Here is a 15,419-nt window from a genome sequence, read left to right on the forward strand (position 1 = left end):
GAGGCGCCTCGTTGGGCCGCGCCCGGGGCCGGGGCGTTTGGGGGGGCGAGGGCGGGGCTGGACGGCCGCCGCCCGGCCCGAGGGGCCCGGCTCCCAGCCCCCTCCCCCGGGACCCCGCACAGTGCTCATGCGCGCGGCCGGCCTTATAGCGGCGGCGGGCGGCGCGCTCTCCGCACTCAGCGCAGCCGGGCGCGTCCCCTCAGGTGCAGAGCCCCGGCCCGCCCGCCCGCGCGCCCTGTCTCTCCTTCGGTCTGTCTGTCAGGCTCCGCACAGCCCCCTCCCCGGGGCCGGCGTTGCCTATCGATTCTGGGCTTAGCTCGATTTGCAGTCGGAGCGTCGCCTCCAGATCGAGAGGGGCGCTAGCTCGGGCGCAGCGGCGTGTGCGCGCTCCTCGCTTCCCGCGGCCGCCTCGAGGTTTCCGAGGAGCCGGGGTTGGAGCAGTGGGCGAGGGCGGTGCGGCGGGGAAGTCGGGACCTGGGTTCCCCGGGCGCCTCCCTCGCATTCTCCCTCTCTCGCAGGTGCGGCTACCCCTCGACTACCATGTCTGCACCCGGGATCCCGGTTCTCTGCCTTGTGGGTACGCGCCCCTCACAGCGCCTTCTCCCTCGCGCCCCGCGGGGTGCACGCTGGAGCTAGCCCTTGTCCTCCCTTGCAGGTGTGTGCCTGCTGCTGCTGCTGCTGCCCGAGCCTGCGGTCGGCGTGGGAGCGGGTAAGTTGCGGGGTCCGGGGTGGGGGAAGCCAGGCTGCCTGCAGGCGGTGGGAGGGGCTGAGGACCCGCTGCTGGGTCGCGCCGGGATGGGGCCCCAGGACTGGTGCCGGGCGCCGGGGCTGCAGGGCGCGAAGGTTGGAGCAGTTGCGGGCGCGCCTCCGTGCGTAGCCTCGGCCCACCGACTCCACTTACCGCTTTCTGCCGCGGGCGCGGACCCTCGGGTCGGATGGGGACGTTCTTTTCAAGGAGAGGAGGAGGAAGCCTTCCCGCACCCACACCCGCACCCCGGGAGCCCCCCGCTAGCCGAGCTGACGGGCGAAGGTTGAGGCGGGAGATACCCGTTAAGCCTCACGGAGGGGCACACTAGTTCCCGTCTTTCGCTGTGTTTGGAATCAGGGAGAAGCACCCCCAGACCGGACTTCAGACTGTCAAAGCCGGCCGGGAGAAGGTGGGGGGGTGAGAGGGAGCGGAGAGGAGAGAGGACCAAAAGTCGGAGACGCAAAGGGAGAGACAGAGAGAAAGACACGAAGTCTGAGACAGGCTTACCTCGTTGTCCCATTGCGTTTTACCCCCTGGCAGTGTTTCTAGAGGTGATCTCTATTAAAAAAAAAAAAAATTCGTGAACCATTCAAGACAGTCTAAAATGAGTTTGTTTCATATGTAGAAGTCTGAGTATGGATGTATGACCCTGTGTGCTTTCTACAATAAAAAAGGGCAAGCTTTTCCCCAAAATCTATCATTTGCTTTCCTTGAAATAGAAATGAAGGTAAGTATTGCTTTGGGCTTTCTTTGGCATAGTCCCATGTCCTCCCCACTACTCACTAAAGTCGATGTTTGGCAGCTGAAGGGATTTCTGACTTCACTAAAAATGAAAGATTAAGGTTTTTTGAGCATGGGTATGAGATTCCTAGGTATAAGGTTACTGTTTTTGCAAGGATTTCAACTCCCCAGTTACCTGGAGTGTTTCAGAGTTAAGGAATTGGCACTGACGCTGCCATCCTGTGTTCCCTTCCATGGATATTTACAGGCTAAGATACAGGCCAGGAGACTCAACACAGAAGCTCTAGAAGAGAGTTATTTTAAGATGCGGGCTACTCAGTTGGGTAGTGATACCAGATAGTATTATGTCTTGGGGAAAAAAGTGTGTTTTGAATTAGTATTGGTTTTAAAAAGATTTGGATAACCACAATTTCCTATGTTTGGAAAATAGTATTTAATAACTTTATTCTCAAATATTCACAGTAAATTGATGAATTAACATGTTATATTACCTTGTTACATGCTACTAATGGCTTGTTTCTACCTCGCATCTTTTGTGGTAAAAACTTTCTTTATTCATCAAATAAACTTTGTCAGATTGTCTAAAACTTGAGAGTTCCTTCTAAAAATGCATTCATTTTTATGCCTCTCTCAACAGAGCTGGAACAGAAATAATCAGTTTCAATTCAGATAAAATGTTCCATTGTGTAGACACTAACTTCACTGTTTCCTGTCCTGCAGGAGTTGCAGGATGCTCCTTGGGCTGTGTGAACCTTGAGTAAATTAATCCCATGTTTTTTCATCTGTGTAATAACTGAGCTAAGTGACATTCTATAAACTGAAGCATTTTTTACTGGGGTTGTTTAAATTAAGATATAATTTTCAGAAGGAAAACTGGTATAAGTGGTCTGCTGAAGCAAAGGATGACAAGAAAGGTTTGTTCACATGTCTGTGAAAATATTCCTTAGAGACTCGACCCAAATTTACTATCTTCTCCTCAGGCAAATACATACACGGTTGTCACCAGAATTGACATTTTTATATTTCTAGGATGAATGTCAATGATGGAAGTTATATTCTAGTTCTGATATATTTCCAATAATGTGTTTCCAAACTGATAGGAAAAATCGGAGAACATTTTCCCATTTGACTGTACAGTGGCTGAAGACTATAAATTAAAACGGAAACTGGTTTTTGGCTTGCTAAAATCTGGAATGGTGTAGAATGGAGAGTAAATCAATTTTTTTAAGTGCAGAGATTAGGGAAGTAAAACTTAGATTTTTTTGATTGTCTCCCTCTTGCCACTCCCCTAAAAAATCCTAAGAGTGGTTACTACATTCCCTCCTTTCTCTTCAGTTCCCATTGCTATCACATGCTTTACTAGAGGTCTAGACATCAGGAAAGAGAAAACAGATGTCCTCTGCCCAGGAGGCTGTCCTCTTGAAGAATTCTCCGTGTTTGGGAACATAGTATATGCTTCTGTATCAAGCATCTGTGGAGCCGCTATTCACAGGTAAGCCTAAATATGCCAGGGAGAGAGAAATGCAAGTGTGTCGTTACTTCTTTTCCCTGGTTAAACATCTGAACCACCCACCCTCACTCCATTTTCTTTCTTTTGGTGTCAAATTTGGCCATAGAAAATGGAGAATTTATGTAATTTTCCTGAATTTCCTTGAATACCAACTATAAAATGGAAGATTTCTCACTAAAGACAAATTGTATTATTTCTCACTAGCTAGATTCCTGTGATTCTAAAACATTCCGATTCATGTAATGTATCACTGAATTTTTTACTGCGCCAGCCATTGTTTTAACTTCCACAATTCTACAACTACACAAGGCAGATAAAATTTTATGGCAGCTTTTTAAGTACCTTGCCCAAGGTCACCATTTAAGCTGTTTAAGTCCAGATCTCGTTCCAGGGTCCTCTCTGCTATCCTACAAGTAAATGGCCAGTGTGACCTTTTTTTTTAAAATGAAGTCCAACATTGTATATATCTTAGGAAACAGAAAATTGTTTGGTGCTCTTATCTGTAATAAGAGGGAATGGATACAAGTGTGTTTTTATCAACACTTAAGTCTGACATCGGATAACTATTTTCCCAGGCAGATTGTGTGCCGATGTAAGCATTTTTTTTTTAAACTGGCAACATCTTTAGATGACTTCCCTGCTAACCTATTTTCTTGATTAATCAGATCAGTAGCTGCAATGTGAAACTATGTCAGTTGGATGTCCCTAAAAAAGTGTGCAGTTTCAGTTGTAATTCCTGTATTGCAGGGGAGTAATTAGCAACTCAGGAGGACCTGTGCGAATCTATAGCCTACCAGGTCGAGAAAACTATTCCTCAGTGGTTGCCAATGGCATCCGATCGCAAACCCTTTCCAGATGGTCTTCTTCTTTCACAGTGACAAGTAGGTATAATTACATTGTTTTTACTTTTGTGTAAATATTACATCCACCCACCCCCCCCCCACACACACACACAGAAAGAAGTTTTCTGCTTCCTTGAGTTCATCTCTGACTCTGATGGAAAAAAAAATCTGTGATCAGTTCTGAATAGGTCAACTACTGGTTATAGTCAGGGGACCTACTTGGTTAATGATTCTCTGAAGCCAAATTATGGTGAACAGGGGAAAAATAACTTTGCTGTCAGAAGATGGCAATGGAAAATTGAATTATTTGCAATCAGGTATCCTGACATTTACCAAGTAACACTAAATTGAAAAACTAGTAAATGAATATGAATCCATTTTTGATCCATTTAAAATATAATGGATAAGATCTACTTTGGTTCTTTGAAACTAGCATGCAGCAATTACTCCTGCAAATGCCATCACTCACATTACAATTATCCTCCCATAGAACTCTAAATTAGATTCATTATGCCATGATTGTAAAAGAGGTGGAAAATAATACCCTTCTGTTTATTTTAACAGAAGGCAAAAGTGGTACCCAGGAAGCTACAGGACGAGCAGTGTCCACAGCACGTCCTCCAACAGGTATGAAATATGGAACTTAATGCACAGCATTTGAAAGTTAAAAATGTGTTGCAATAGAAATGTCCTTTTTTAAAAAAACTGATGTAATAGCAAATATCTTGTTTGCTGCTGTATTACATAGGAAATACTCAATTTTATATTTCAAATTTCTTATTCTTCAGTTTTAATTAATAGCTCTACCACCAAACATTTTTTTGAGGTTCTGCCATTTCTTCATTTCTCCCTGATTTGATTAGCCATGCCCAATAACTGGTTAAAGTATTTTGAACTTCTCATTTGTCTCATGAACAAAAGGAATTAGTGTGTTTCTATTGCTGGGATCTCTTTTCTAAGACTGTGGCAGTTTTAAAATCAAAGAAATTAAAAACATTAGAATCTGTGAGTTTCTAATACTATCTCAACTGTGGGTTTGGAATATTGAAGTCCCAGACAGCTACTGTCCCGAATTGTTTCTTTGTTGGGGGCATTGTGTCTTCCATCCAGAAAATCATCAGGAAATTAAAATTGAAGACATCTTTTCAAGAATGGTACTGCTCATCATGAGCTTTTCTCCATTTGGGCTTCTTGTTATGGAACTGGTTTTCCGTTTGCTAATGTCAATTGTTTACTTTGTTTCAGGTAAACGACTCAAGAAAACATCTGAGAAGAAAGCTGGCAATAAAGGTAAGAGTACAAATACCCAGATACCATTTGGGAAAAAACATTCTCTTCCTTCTTTCCTCTTGAAACTGCTTAAGTAAAGACTTGTTTGGGTCTCCACAGACTGTAAAGCAGACATAGCATTTCTTATCGATGGAAGTTTTAATATTGGGCAGCGCCGATTTAACTTACAGAAGAATTTTGTTGGGAAAGTGGCTCTAATGCTGGGAATTGGAACAGAAGGACCACACGTCGGCCTTGTTCAAGCCAGGTACCAACCTAGTTAAAATGAGGAGGCGTGAATGATGACAAATGATCAATCCTTTAAGTAGGTTCAATATAAACATGGTGAGTTCTGAATAATCTGGATTCCAAACTATAAATTCAGGATTTAAGACTGCCTGGGTAAATCTAAGTGCTTTCTTTTCAAAATAAAATGATTTAGCGAATTATATATTACCTATTTGAGTACCAGAAGATAGATTAAAAGATCTTGTTGTTCATACAAATTACCTCTGCACACGACGATGCTTAATTCCTAATCTTTCTTCTGTGAAGCAGCAGTGATGTCTATTTCTCCTCTCTATTCTGTCATTATTCTTTTTAGCTTTTTCCATATTCCACTGACTAGAGATCTTAAGTGTGTTTTTATTCATTTAAAAATATGACTTTTCGAATTTTAATGTGCTTATTATAGGAAGTTTGAAAAACATAAAAAAGCACAGAAAAAACAAATTTCCCCAAGATATCATGAACTGTAAAAGGTTTTACTCTCTTCCAGTATTTTAATAAAATATTTGGCTGTACTTATTTTTCAAAAGCTCAGTCTATAAAAATGATCTTGTATTCTGTTTTTTCATCCTTTAACATTTTGAGCATTTTACCATGCCATAAATATTCTTCAAAAATGGTATTTTGTAATGTTCTATTCTTTTGCATAATTCCTTAGCCATTCTTCTACTTTTTCACCATTACACTTTACATTGTGATAAACATCTTTAATCCTTTTGCATTCTTTGGTGACTTCATTAGCCTGTTTCCTAAAAGTGAGATTGAGCCAAAGAATTCTGACATATAAGGTTTCTGATGCAAAGTGATCCAGTTCAAATTAGTGTCAGCAGTGCATAAGGGTATCACTTACTATTCCAAATATCAACTTATATTTTGTTTTTATTTTTTACAATTTTTTTTTCTTTTTTAAAGATTTATTTATTTATACAAGAACCGGGGTACAGGCCAGATGTGCGGGAGGGTGAGAGGATCCACCAAAGACAGAATGGAGACCAGAACAGGCAGACTGACTGAAATACACTGCTGAGGGGAGCAGCGGGCAAGGCAGGAGAGATTTGCTGCACCATGTGGGTATCTCCATGGCCGGCAGGGATCGCACCAGCACTGCAGAGGCTTGGAACAGCTTCACAGTACTGTGCTCAACCGCCTGTGCCACCAGTGAGGCCCTACAATTCTTCTTTTTTTTTTTTAAAGATTTATTTATACAAGCACTGGGTACAGTCAGAAGCATGGGAGGGTGAGAGAATTCACCAGAGCCAGAGCAGGGAACAGAACAGGCAGAGTGATGAAATACACTGTTGAGAGGAGCAGCGGGCAGAGCAGAAGAGGTCTGTCGCGCCATATGGGACCCTCACCAGCAGCTGGGGATCGAACCAGTGCTGCAGAGGCTGCAGGCAGCTTCGCAGCCTAGGCTCAACCGCTGTGCCACCAGGGGAGGCTCTACAATTGGTTTTTAATTAGATTTTTTGGATGTGAAATTTATCTTTTTGTTGTTTTCTATATAATTTAACCATTTGTCCTACACTTTTTTAAAATAGAGATTTCTTATTCCATTGATTAATGACATCAATTTTATGTATAAGTTTGGACAAGTCTGTTTCATGATCTATATGCCAATTCTTACATCTTTTTGAATATTGTAGCTTTATTGTACATCTCATCATCCCAGAGGGCAAGTTTCCCTAAATGCTTTTCTTCTTATACTGTTCCTTACTAATTTTACCCAATTCTTTTTCAAGACAAAGAAAGACTTATAAAAACAAAGACTTATAAACACATACAAAGACTTGCTTCTTTAATATACTTTTTGCCTTATAGTTTTTCTATTTTAGGAAGAACATTAGAATAAACTATATGACAAGTTATACATTTAAGCAGAATAGCTGACCATATTAAAGATGTAAAAGTAATCATAAGGTGAAAAGGTTATCAACCCATTAAATCTGATTTTGTGACCTAACAGTCCATTAAATATAAAGAAATTATGCTACCACATATGCAGAAATACAATCAGTGCTTGTTCCTCAAAAATCCTGACATAATGGTAATTCAAAATGAAATAATGAAAAGATCTTAAAATTTTGCATTTATGAAATGACTTATCTAAAAACTAAACACAAGAAATTGTGCCTTGTTTTTACTCAATATAGTCTCTAATGAACAGAGAACAGTTACAAAAGTGAGCTAAAATTGCTTTATTATTAATTATGGAAAATCATAAATCTGTTATAGTAGTTTTAAAATTTGGCTGTCGACATCTTAATAAAAAAGTCAGTATTGTAATACTCTACAATTCATTTCCTTTTAACTTTTCTTATTTTAAAAATGTCAGTCATAGTGTCATTTAAATCGCCTGACCAGAGACCTGAGTTAATGGACTTATGTTCTGTGCTTCCACAGTCCCTCATTGGGGTAGATCTCACCACCTTCCAGCTGTCTGGTGCCCAACTCTGCAGGCTTCTATGAAACCCAGTGCCATGAAACCAGGCCTGGTTTCAGATGTTCCTTATTAAAATGTGGCTATTTTTATTGGGCAAATTACCTAATTTTTTTCAGTTTCTTCATTTATGAAATAACTTCTACCCTGTAGAGTTAGATGAGATTATACATATATGTATTTAGCATATTTCCCAGAGTATAATAAATCCTCAAGGTAACAATTTTCTTTTGTTACATTCCGAAAATATCCCTAAAAATTCAAGAAGAAATTTCAAGCAAGGATGCAATGCCTTAGTTGACTGCTTAGTTGAAACTAACAAGAAACTTGGGCATTGTCTAATTTAAAGACTTTCTTAAAGTTATATAATTTGCCTGTTTTACCTTTTCAATACTCTATGGATAACACTGTTTTCATTTTTCACTTAGTGAACACCCCAAGATAGAATTTTACTTGAAAAACTTTACATCAGCCAAAGATGTTTTGTTTGCCATAAAGGAAGTAGGTTTCAGAGGGGGTAATTCCAATACAGGTAAGTAGAGCTTTGCACCTAGTAGATAACACAGGACAGGGTTATGAATTACGACTTGTAAAAACAGTATTATGGTATTTTGTATGAGCCTATGTGAATCTCTACCTCCTGGTACTGGATCTTAGCTAGGTCTACACTTTATCATTTGAGATAAATATACCAAAGGGTTAACCTAAATAAATATATGTATATATAAATGCCTTGTGATTTATACACCTATAGTGGATAGGGCAGATGTCACTTTAGAAAACTGCTTAGTTTGTAAAAAAGCAGCAAAGACCAACAGACTTGAATGCATGTGTGCAAATGTGATGGCAAGAACTAGAGCCGCACTGTGGACCCTTTTAGAGAAAATTATTATTCTGAGTCTTTAGAAGTACTAATCTGTCACTAAGAGGAGGGATAGAGCACAAGTACAAGAGCAGGAGTCAAATTTTGTGTTCTGACCAGTGATATGAGGAAATGAAATGTGAGACTTCTGGGAGATAATGAAGTATTATTGGTTATGAAGACAAAAAAACATGCCTGATGGATAATTAAATTTTCCCATCTGGTATGTGTCTATTACAGAACCAATTTCTATGTAAGTTAAATTCTTAAACTTGATGGCATCAGATTGATACAGGGATATAGAAATGTCATTTGAGCAGTGGTACTGTTTCAGTTTATTTTCTATTTTTTAACCTAGGAAAAGCCTTGAAACACACCGCCCAGAAATTCTTCACAGCAGACTCTGGAGTGAGAAAAGGGATCCCCAAAGTGGTGGTGGTATTTATTGATGGTTGGCCTTCTGATGACATTGAGGAAGCAGGAATTGTGGCCAGAGAGTTTGGTGTCAATGTATTTATAGTCTCTGTGGCCAAACCTATCCCTGAAGAACTGGGGATGGTTCAGGATGTTGCATTTGTTGACAAGGTAAGGAGATGAGCGGTGTCTTTGGTTATGGCAGTGATTCAGTGTTGGGACTCTAGGTGTAGTGCTGATGGGTCCATATCTAGACTATTTAAATATATATCTGTAATTATAAAGAAGCTTGACCCCATTGATTATCTTTGTCTCCCACATTAGGCTGTCTGTCGGAATAATGGCTTCTTCTCTTACCACATGCCCAACTGGTTTGGCACCACAAAATATGTAAAGCCTCTGGTACAGAAGCTGTGCACTCACGAGCAAATGATGTGTAGCAAGACCTGTTACAATTCAGTGAACATTGCATTTCTAATTGATGGCTCCAGTAGTGTTGGAGATAGTAATTTCCACCTTATTCTGGAATTTGTTTCCAATATAGCGAAGACTTTTGAAATCTCAGACATTGGTGCAAAAATAGCTGCTGTACAGTTTACCTATGATCAGCGCACAGAATTCAGTTTCACTGACTATAGCACCAAAGAGAACATCTTGGCTGTTATCAGAAACATTCGCTATATGAGTGGTGGGACAGCTACTGGTGATGCGATTTCCTTTACTGTCAGAAATGTGTTTGGTCCCATAAGGGATAGCCCCAACAAGAACTTCCTGGTAATTGTCACAGATGGGCAGTCCTATGATGATGTTCGAGGCCCTGCTGCTGCCGCACATGATGCAGGTAAGATCCTTCTCCTTTGGAAATTGAGAGATTGAATGAAATTAGGATCAGATATAAATTTAAGCACTTACTTTACTGAACAAAAACTTGCAGTGTGAAAATCATTGTTCTGAAATCTTTGCCCAGTATTAACTGACTTGTCAAAGCTGCCCTACAAATTTCAGTCTACAGATAAGGAAATAAACTTTGACAAATTCAAACAGCAAGTATAAGTGATGAGGCCAGTATTCAAACCCAGGAACCTGGCTGAATCTACACTCATAACCATTGTATTGTTGGGGGAATTGCCATAAAAACTTTGTCAAGGAAATACGTGGCCATGTTTGGCTCAAAATTGGAAATATTGCCCCTTTCCCTGGTCAGCTTCTCTCAATGTAGTATCAATCTACTTAAAATTTATCCTAGCCTTTCAAAAATTATCAGTCTGGTGAGTTTTCTAAAATGAGTCACCACAGATTTTAATCCTATTCCATCTACACTTTTTTTTTTGAGATCATGAACACTGTGATGTTATGAAAGAGTATAAAAGGTTTCCTTCCTCACTTACCCCTTCTTTAATATTACTTATGGCAAACATTACTCTTGAAAACATTAACATAATGTGTTGAGATCAAAAAAACCAAGAGCTAAGGTTACATTTCCTGCACTTAACTCAGTAGTCAACTCATTTAAAAACAAAAAAGCTAATTTGGAAGGGAACAATCAAGTCTTGCTTTTTTTTTCTGTCATCTTCCCTATTTAATTCTAACGATTTAAACTTTTACCTTTTAAAAATTAGCCCCACTGCTATGTATTTACATAATTTGGGGGTATCGATGGAATATTAAGTAGGATAGAGAACTGACACATACAACTTAAAACTACATATGCTTGATTTTATATTTTAGCAACTATTTTCAAGACTTGTCAGCTCTATTCCTGAAGAACATAGCTTATTGACCTAATTTGTGGTTAACAGGGGTGAATTGAGGCTAAATGAAGTGGCCTAATTCAAATGAATTTTCCCTGTGATTAATTGAACTTCAAGAGGTTGGGCCACACTAGTTTGATGAAAATTATAAAAAAACAAAAATTTCAGGGACAGGTCACAAAAATTTTTTTAACTGTAATTCTATATTGGACCTGAACTTGAACATGTTAACGAAAAGTGAGGAAAACTGAGGGTAGATCTTGACTTTTCCTCTTTCTTGCCAGGGAGAAAGGATTGGCTGCATGGTTACCAGAAACTGTTTCAAGTAGCTTTTACATCATCTAAACTTGCTTTATCTTTATCTTGGGTATTCACAAGTCTGAGCACTCTATAGCGCTAGAATGGGGTTACTGATACAGAACATCACACTAATGTAGTAAGATACCTAACCAAAATGTAGAGCTGGACTAAAAACCTTCTAGTAATTCAAGGGAATGCAGATGGCATGTGTCAATCTAACTGAAAGAAACCATTCTAGCTTCATACATGTCACTGTTCGTGTTGCCAGATTTTTGCTTTGGGATTAAACACAACTTCTGACAACTGATCAATTTGCCAATGTAACATGATGATTGAAATGGAAGGGTTATTTTTCAGAGTACCAGTCACATTCCTGACAATGTAACAATCTTAAAAATTTTCACCCTTTATGTACTCCATTTTTGTGCCATTCTTTATATGTATTGGCTGTGGCTCTAGTATAACTGCGTGTAGTACTGATAGCAGGCAGTCTCATTTCACTACATCTGTTAGCTGTAGCATTTGGTCTGTTACTCATTAGATATTATCAGGTTAAGAAAGTTTCCTCTACTTCTGTGTCCTATTATGAGTGGATTTTTTTCCTATCAGTGATCGTAATGATTTCTTTTATGCTACTGTGGTCAATTACAGTGGTGGCAAACCTGGTTTTGACCAACTGTTCAGCTGCTGTCAAACCTAGTATTTATAGTAGTCTTCAGACATTAATAAGTAGTTTTATCTGCAATTGTGTTCTAATGTGTGAAAAATACCTAATTTTAAATATAACCTGGAACTTGGTTTTAAATTTTAAAATATTTTCATTGTAGGTATCACCGTTTTCTCTGTTGGTGTGGCATGGGCACCTCTGGATGACCTGAAAGATATGGCTTCTAAGCCAAAGGAATCACATGCTTTCTTCACAAGAGAGTTCACAGGATTAGAACCCATTGTTTCTGATGTCATCAGAGGAATTTGTAGAGATTTCTTAGACTCCCAGCAGTAATGATGACATTTTGACAACTGAAAGAAAAAGTGCAAGGCACCAAATGTATAAGTGTATTCTTGTAATGCTGCAACATATATAGATTACTAGGATGAGATACAAAACTATTAAAGATGTCAACAGCTATTTTAAACAAACAAGCATTCATTTAAAGCTACTACTTTCTAATTACAATTTAGACTTAATTGTTCAAAACATTCTGCTGAAGCTTCATAATCATGACCCTTAGAAACTCAGGAAAGAAGAGATATTATGGATTAAAATATTAGTTCTAACATTCCTACTACATGTATACATATGCAAATTCCAGAGCTCTTAATAAAAGAATTTGATACTTAGAACAAAAGCAATATTCCTTTTCTAATCATTCTGTATTGAATATAAGGAAAAAGAAACAAATAGAAAGCATTTTTACCCAAGTAGATGCTGTCTTAAAGCCAACAAGAGCTATTACTTGATATACAAAAAAAGCTATAATTATGTGTCAAGCTTCTTCTGTAGTGTACATAACTGAATTACACTGAAGATAGGATTGTCTGGTATTTTTCTATTTATATCCTTAATTTTATATGTGTAGATATATTTAGCTTGTACTTTAAGTCACCCATACACTTAAAAAAATGTTAAACTGGTCAATTTTTACTTGCCACTTATACTTTAATTAGCTTTCAGGAAAAAAAAAAAACAAAAACACCTATTTCAAATAGGAGACCTGCAGGAAAAAATACTATAGTTGAATACTTAACAATAAAACTGTTAGTGACGAGTATTCTAAGATGCCTTTTTCTTACTCCAAAGCCTCTTTATAGGACATGGTAAAAATTCTGTATTCACTAGTTCATTTGGAAAGAATTGCCTTAAAATCATGTAATAAGTGTATTTCCTTTTTTTTTGGTGAGAACATATTTGAATTATTTTATTTTATATAATTCCTACATCTTTTTTCATCTTTGCATAATGTATGCATATATTTCCTTTTTTACTGTTCTAGGATTATAACAACTGCTACCTAATATGAGACCTAGTATGAGATACTTTTAATTACTTGAATTCAACAAATTTTTTGTAATTAACAATACTTTTACTTAAATGTGCTTATGAAGATGGTTCCCAAGAAAAGTGAACATCAGCAGCAGTCTTTCTGCCCACCTATGACTATGAGTTGCTCCTTTTCATCAACACTCTCTCTGCAGGGCAGCAGCCTTCCTGCCTTGCCTGTACCAAACTGGGCTTCTCTTTACTGACCTTCCTCAGCAGAGGCAGCTCTCCTCAAGGCCGCCCACCTGTGACTATCAGTCCTCTCTCTTAGCAAACCTGTCCCTTTTCAGGGCAGCCCTTTCTGCCCCTTTGTGTCTATGCAAGTGTCCTTTATTCTTCTCTCCCATTTATAATAAACCTGCCCTTTTGGATTTAAAATAAAAAAAAGTGAACATCAGAACTCCTCTAGTGGGACTTCACCAAGAACTCTCCTCTCAAATGGAGGTGCTCGATTATCCCATACTACCTTGTACTGACAGAGCTATCATACCCCCTCATCCACCTGTGCACCACCTTTTCTCCCTTTATATATACACCGGTCCTAAATGAAATGGTTTATAACCAGTTAATCTACAAAAAAATGTTAACTGGTTAAAATAATACACTCCAGGAAACTTTTGAGGATTAATTTTTTAGTTCATGTAAAAGGAATGAATTGAAATTGCCTCTACACTACACAAAAACTTAACAGTATTGGAAGACAAAAACACTCCCCCTCTTTTAATGTTTTATTTTTTAAGATTTTATTTATGTATGCAAGAACTGGGGTGTAGGTCAGAGGTGCAAGGTGTTTGTAAGGATTCACCACAGAGTGGGGAGCAGAACAGGCAGATCTACTGAAATACACTGCTGAGTGGAGCAGCGGGCAAAAATGGAGAGATCTGCTAAGCTGTGTGGATTAGCTCCCTGGCTGGGAATTGAATTCATGGTGCAGTGGCTGGCAGATAGCTGATAGTGCTGAGACTTTAACCCCTGCACCACCAAGGAGGCCCTCCCCCACTTTTTATAAGAAGCTGCAAATACAATTCTTACAAAAGGACAATTTTCATTATTTAAATATACAATGGCTACACTTAGCTGAGAGTACCCCGTAAAAATTTAAACCTAAATGAAATCCAGTCTCCAGTTATTAGCTCTTTTAAAAGATTTTTTTCTCTTTAATTTTATAAAGGACAAATTTGTGCAGTATCTGAGGTAACCTGGGAAGTTAATACTTCACTTAAAAGTTGCGAGAGCAGAAAGTATCACTTTACTAAATTACTATCATGTTTTTACAAGTGAACAGTCAAAATAAAAAACTAAAAGGGAGGAGAGTAAGAATATTTTAAAAAATACTTAGACCCCAACTTTAGCAGGCATATCTAAATTTCAAGTATGTTAGCTCATTTATAAACTTTAACACATTAAATGAAATGTATGCTGGTTTTCAGTGGATAACTTGTTGAAATATTAGAAAAGTACATGAATAACTAAATTAGAAAGAAGTTTGATTAAATAATGAGAAAGTCAACATATTTAAGTTTGCATATAAAAATATTTTTAAACTTTATGTACAAAGCAGTTATTTAGTAGTCAAATGAATCTATGTAATTTCCCAAAAGTCACAAATGGAAGCACACAAGTAAAATGAAAATAAGACATTCTTTTTGCATACTTTTAGTCTCTTCCAAATGTTTAAATATAGAGAAAAATATAACCAAAGTAGGTAAGATAAAAATAAACATATATACTAATCTTCATTCAGCTTTAATACATTCTGAAAGAGATAATAAGAAGTCACATTTCAATTAAACAGTAATGATTATTGATTATTATTTTCAATAGCTGCCTGAAATAGTACTAGCTGTGGAAAAGTTAAAAAAAAAGGAAAAAAATACTCCTTTTGTTTATTGACTCTTCAGTTCATAAAATCCCCAAAATTAGTATTTTAAGAAAATTTCTGAAGTTTTATTGTTTTATCAACAGTAAGCATAACTGCTACTTGGAGTTTTATGGTAAATGAAAACTTTCTCTATATACATACAATGTAATTTTTTTTACAGTAGGTATTCAAGTAGAATTTTGTCACCTTTCTATTGCTACCTTTTAATTCCACTTGCAATTCTCTTCAAATAAAAAGGATGCTATTTATTGAAGGAAAAAGTTATAAGATATTAATACTTACCAAATTTATAAAGACAACCTTTAATAAAAAATGCAGTTTATTCTTTGCTAAA

General features: G+C 38.1%; 1 protein-coding gene across 1 annotated transcript; it reads left to right on the forward strand.

Annotated features, from left to right (window-relative positions):
* Positions 1-540: 540 nt before the first annotated feature.
* Positions 541-12,165, forward strand: COCH (cochlin; the record flags this gene model as incomplete). Its single annotated transcript, XM_084240411.1, has 11 exons — positions 541-573; positions 655-709; positions 2,825-2,981; positions 3,747-3,880; positions 4,406-4,468; positions 5,087-5,131; positions 5,231-5,378; positions 8,264-8,367; positions 9,056-9,282; positions 9,436-9,952; positions 11,990-12,165. 11 exons carry the CDS (start codon positions 541-543, stop codon positions 12,163-12,165), a joined length of 1,659 nt encoding a protein of 552 aa, XP_084096537.1.
* Between the last annotated feature and the right edge of the window lie 3,254 nt (positions 12,166-15,419).

Source organism: Talpa europaea (genome assembly GCF_964194135.1).
Source record: "Talpa europaea genome assembly, chromosome: 8".
NCBI lineage: Eukaryota > Metazoa > Chordata > Mammalia > Eulipotyphla > Talpidae > Talpa > Talpa europaea.